This window comes from Rhizoctonia solani, chromosome 8, assembly GCF_016906535.1.
Source record: "Rhizoctonia solani chromosome 8, complete sequence".
Lineage (NCBI taxonomy): Eukaryota > Fungi > Basidiomycota > Agaricomycetes > Cantharellales > Ceratobasidiaceae > Rhizoctonia > Rhizoctonia solani.
This window is the reverse complement of record NC_057377.1, coordinates 75,089-80,412: the sequence shown is the minus strand read 5'-3', so window position 1 is coordinate 80,412 and position 5,324 is coordinate 75,089. Positions and strand designations below refer to the sequence as shown.

Below are 5,324 nucleotides of genomic sequence, written 5' to 3'. Positions count from 1 at the left end.
ATTACTCTAAGGGCTCATGACTTAGAGACTGACAGTCCACCAGGGTCACATGACCTCCCCCCCTCCAGTCCTTTATCAAATACTATACTAAACTACTATGGATTTGAGGTGGGGGGGGGGATGACATAATCTCTGCTATAATAATATATTATTCAGACCTTGCCTGCGGGCATTAACATTGGCCCATGGCTAGGGGGGTGGGGGGAGTGCAACATCCCCCAGCAATATATATTATTCATATATCACTGTGCATCACATATACTATATATATCTTTGACAGTGGATATATATGGTAATAACCCCACCAGATATGGGTTATGACACAGCTGGCCAAAGCATGCACTGAGATGCCACTAGGCTCTGGTTTTGCAGTGACCTGGCTAGCAGGGTTGATTGCACACCTGAAGGTAAGTATTAATACTCCCCACTCCCACTAAAAAACAACAAAAGTGGTGTTCACACTGAAACACCAACAGGACCTTTTTGTATTGAAGTGCGCCAAACACATGAAGTACTATACAAGATGCAGCTGGAATGATGCAGTTAACAAACCAATGATGGTGGTGCATGAGGGTGGTCTTTTTGACACAGGGCTCCTTAAGGTCAAGAATCAAGGGGAGGACTTGTTTCTGGATCTTTGAACAACCTTTGTGCAAGGAAAATAAGAAAAAGAAAAAGGTACAGAAAGCAATCCAGAACCACCCTGCTTGGAAAAATAATTGAAAGTCCAACATTGACAGAGTACAAGCTTTTTGTAGGCAAGCTTCATGGATTGGCACATTGTCCTGGACATGGTCCAAACAGACCAGTACAAGTCAGTACAAGTGGTTGCATGCTGGCCTACTATAGGGGTCTGGCTCAAGGGGGGGTTGAGCAGAACCTTAAATCAAATCGCATTTTTCCGCCCAAACCTATTAGATAACCTGCCCTGAAAATGAAATTTCACCAGTAAAACACGTGATTCCGCATTCATTCATATACCAATCAAGGCAATTTGAAATCATTTGTTAAAATTCATTTCTTCAATATTTCACATAAAATTGCAGTTATGTGCAGGGACCTATTAGCTAAGGGACCCTGAAAGTGAGATTCTACTAATAAACCACGTGATTCTGCGCTGATCCATATACATATCATGGCAATTTGAAAACATTGATCAAATTGGTGTACTAATGGCCAAACACAGCATGCACCTTCCATTTTTGGAAGTCTTGACTTCCATAAATGGAAAGAGGGGGTTCTATTACCCCATATAATGCAGTTTCAAAGATAGATATAGTGTGTGAGAGGAGAAAATGAGAAATGAAGTAAATTTAGTGCATTTTTCAGAAGTTGCCCACTTCAACAAAATGCACTAAATTTACTTTCACAAATTATGACTAGATTTGCCACCATGGCTGCCCCATCCCCACACTTATGTCCTTTACTCAAGTTAGCCTTTAAGCCACCTGTATGTTGGTTTGCCAGCTCCTTCTTTCTGCCCATGCTACATGTCTCTGTGTGATTTGTGTGTATTGTCTACATGATTCCCTCTCTGTGTTTTTCCTTGTACATTTCTGTGGTTTGGCTTCTACAAGCAGTTTGCCTTAATTGACATGTAGCTCTCATGCTTTCTATGTATGTGGGCATTTATTAACAAAAGAAGAAGAAAAAGAATTGCCACATGAGGGGCAGCACATATAATCAAGAACAATGAACTAACACTGCACACCCCCTACATTGCATCACATGCAAATACCACTGCCATAAACCCATGTACATCTCTCCACCCTTCCTCTTGCATGGTCCATCAACTCCAGGTCCAGACAACAGTTGGCCAGTTCCATTGTTACCAATTGATTGAACATGGCAAGGTGCTCAACAAAGGCATGCAACCAGTATCCAAGTGGGAGGTTCAAATGCATTGTGTTCAGGCCAATTTTGAGAATATTCTCTAGTGCTGCACAGTATGCTTCTTTGTTGTCACTAGAGTACTGCTCTGGATCACTACCAATAAAAAATGTATCTGGGCTAGAAATAGTGAGTTCTTGTAACTTGTTGGCCAATGTAGGTAAGGCCTTGATGTATTCAGGAGGGGCACCAAGAGAAAGCTGTTGTAGTGCCAGAAATTTGAGCCAAGCTAAAGGTTGGTCTGTTTACTACAGCATATTTTCTGGAGGATTGTCAGGTTCCCCAATCCCTGTTGTCAGAGTTAAGACCTGCAAGCAAGGGAGTTGACAGAAGAGTGAAAGGGAGCTGTGTTGCAGCAGCTTGTGCAGGACTGTGATGTTATGGAATGGACAATTTAGACATATGCACCCATAATTGCCAATAGTAAATAGTGCAATCTAGAGTAATCATACTTGCTCTATCCAAGTATGGGCATGCACATTACTATATTTGGAAACTGGCAGTGCTACAAGACATTTTATACTTTATTTCCTCATTGCACTTGCATATATACACATTTGATCATGCTAAGTGATCATACTTTTATTTCTATTATTTATAGTATTTTTAGTACCATACATTTATATGCAGGAACAGTACTCACAGAGCATAGAACAAGTGCAAGTAAGCATGGAAGCACCAGCACTTAGTAATTGCACATAAGTGCCAAAGGTTGGCAGGGCATGCCAATGCCAATATCTTGGTGGGAAATAGGCATGTTACTATGTAGACAAATACCAATAGGTCAGAGGCACCAGCATCTTGCTTCTCAAAAAGGAATTGTCTGATTCTGACCCATATTGATGGTTGTAGACGGAAAAGTCTTGGAAACCTTTTGGAAATATTGTGTTTCTACTGCACCCACTGATCTGTTTGCTGTCATACTTGGAGCTTATGTATATATAGCACATATGCATGTGCCCACAAATTTATAGCCCAATTGGTGATGGCAACCTGAGACCAAGTTTGCTGTCTGCCAGACAGTCTCAGGGTGCATTATGTTGAACCTGGATGATCTCCCTGGTTTCTGCATTTTAGATTCTTGTAATTTGTATATAGACCCATGTACCAAATGATGACCTACTGGCAAACTCTCAGGAAGATTGGCAATGGTCACCCTTGGGCCAAGTTTACTGTCTGCTGGACAGGCTCAGGGTCCATTATGTTGAACCTGGACAATCTCCCTGGTTTCTGCATTTTATGTGCTCATTTTCTGTATCTAGACCTTTGTGTTTAGTGATCATCTACTGGAAAACTCTCAGGAAGATTGGTGGTGGTCACCCTTGGGCCAAGTTTACTGTCCACTGGACAGTCTCAGGGTCCATAATGTTAAACTAGACTATCTCCCTGGTTTCTTTATCTTATATCCTCATTCTTTGTGTATAGACCTATATATCAGGTACTAAATCTACTAGCAAACTCTCAAAAAGATTGGTGATAGCAACCTGAGACCAAGTTCACTGCCTGCTGGGCAGTCATGGGTGTCCTGGACATGGTCACATGACCAGTACAAGTGGTTGCATGCTGGCCCAAGCCCAAATTTGGGGGGTAGCAGATGTAATCATGGGTTGTCAGCAGAGGAATAATAGGGCTCTATGGCTTAGTGGTCAAGCTGGTTCAATCCTGGCTAGTTCTATTTTCCTCTGTTTATGACAATGGGTCCATGTCATAAAGTTCACATACCTTAGTTTGGTGGTTTTTGTCAAATATTAGTTGCAATACTTCCTTTATATATACTTATGGCTATAAATCACAGGCATCCAGCTTGATCACTGTTGGTGGTAATGGGTGTCACTTGTAAAAACATGCAGCCAGGTAGGTTTTCTGACTTCAGCTGCCATTTTGCTCATTGCTGGTATATCATATATCCCCAGAAAGGTTGGGCAAAAAAATGGATAGAAGTGGGAGAGGTCAACCTTATTCTGCCATGCACTTCTTCATCACTCCAGAGATGCATTACTGGTTTTACAATCCAGAAAGCTGCAAGTAGTTCATGTTTCTTGCATTTGACACATATCACTGTCTGATCATCTGTTATGACTGGGATTGTCATTTATTTTGCATCCAACAGGCACATAAAGGATTACCTTTAGATTGTGCAATTATGATTTCTTTTGTAGCAATCAACAACCCATGTCTGGGGATACTGCAATATCAAGTTGAGCATACCTGAATACTGAATGCTTTTGAATTGTACCTAAGAACATTACCTGGGTGTGATACTCAGAAGTATGGTACTTGCACTATAAAGAGCTTCAGATCAAATATGCAAACTGGTAACTAAATGTTTGCACCATCACTCAGGTAAAAGTCTTGCAATAGACTGCATGTTTTGACAGGTTGTGTAGGAGAGGTTGTAATTGTACCCTCCCATATGACAAGTGCCTGAAATGTTGGTAACCTCCTCAGACATATGATGTTTGTGTGATGCATGTAATTCATTTTTGATCCTTCACATTTCTATTAGTGCCAATGGATCACAATCAGCAAAGCAGCACACATGTGCAGATAGATTCAGGTCTATCTGTTGTTATCTCAGTCACTATTCCAGTCCTCAGATGTGTCTGATTGGTTGTCCTCATCTTGATCCCCTCCCTGGCTCCCTACCTGACTACCTTCTTGCCTGAGTCCTTGCTATTGGGTTAAAAGTCAATATCCTATGATGTGGATGAAGAGGAACAAGCATCTTACTGTCTCATTTAGGCTTTCTTCTACTTCCTACAGCAAAGAGATAGGTCAACCAGCATACAGATGATGTAAATGTGTGTTGAAAGGCACTCTGGCACCTACTTTAGCTTTTTCCACCAGGGCATCTAGCATTCCCTCAGCTTGACCTTGCTTCCAAGCTCCAAGAACACACTGCAGCAGCTGTGTCAGCTTCCAACTTTCTACATGGTTAAAGTCAGGTGTGGTTCTGCCAAGGCTCTTGATTGTCCTTAGGAGATGGCAATTACCAACAGCTGAGATCAATTCAATACTAAGAATTAGTTCTATGAAGAGAAGTAACACACCACTACTGTTCTGCTTTGGTGGCTCATCTGGACTGCTGCACCCAGTATCAATTTCCATTCTGTTAGGTCCACAAAGAAATGCTAAGCATAATTCAGTTGAAAATAGTATTGGTGCTTACCCTGGCTGAGGCATTGAAGGCTTCCCATTGAGTATCTCATTAGTTCTATACACAGGCTATCCCAAGTGCAGACATTTACCTTGTCATTTGTTGATTCAGTGGTGCTTCTTTCATGCCTATCATCACCTTCAAAGCTATTTTCCCTAATGCCCTTTGATTTCTTGAGCTGTGAGCCTGCTTTTGAATTTTGGGGTTGCTTTTGCAGAGCTGTGTCATTGCCAGCCCCTTGCTCCCTTTGCCATTTGGTATGGCTGGTGAGACTGCT

The 5,324-nt window shown here is 41.7% G+C and overlaps 1 protein-coding gene across 1 annotated transcript; it reads right to left on the bottom strand.

Moving 5' to 3' along the window:
• Positions 1-4,464: 4,464 nt before the first annotated feature.
• Positions 4,465-5,073, bottom strand: RhiXN_09497 (uncharacterized protein; the record flags this gene model as incomplete). Its single annotated transcript, XM_043329313.1, has 5 exons — positions 4,465-4,563; positions 4,621-4,647; positions 4,720-4,889; positions 4,941-4,999; positions 5,060-5,073. 5 exons carry the CDS (start codon positions 5,071-5,073, stop codon positions 4,465-4,467), a joined length of 369 nt encoding a protein of 122 aa, XP_043182147.1.
• Positions 5,074-5,324: the final 251 nt, after the last annotated feature.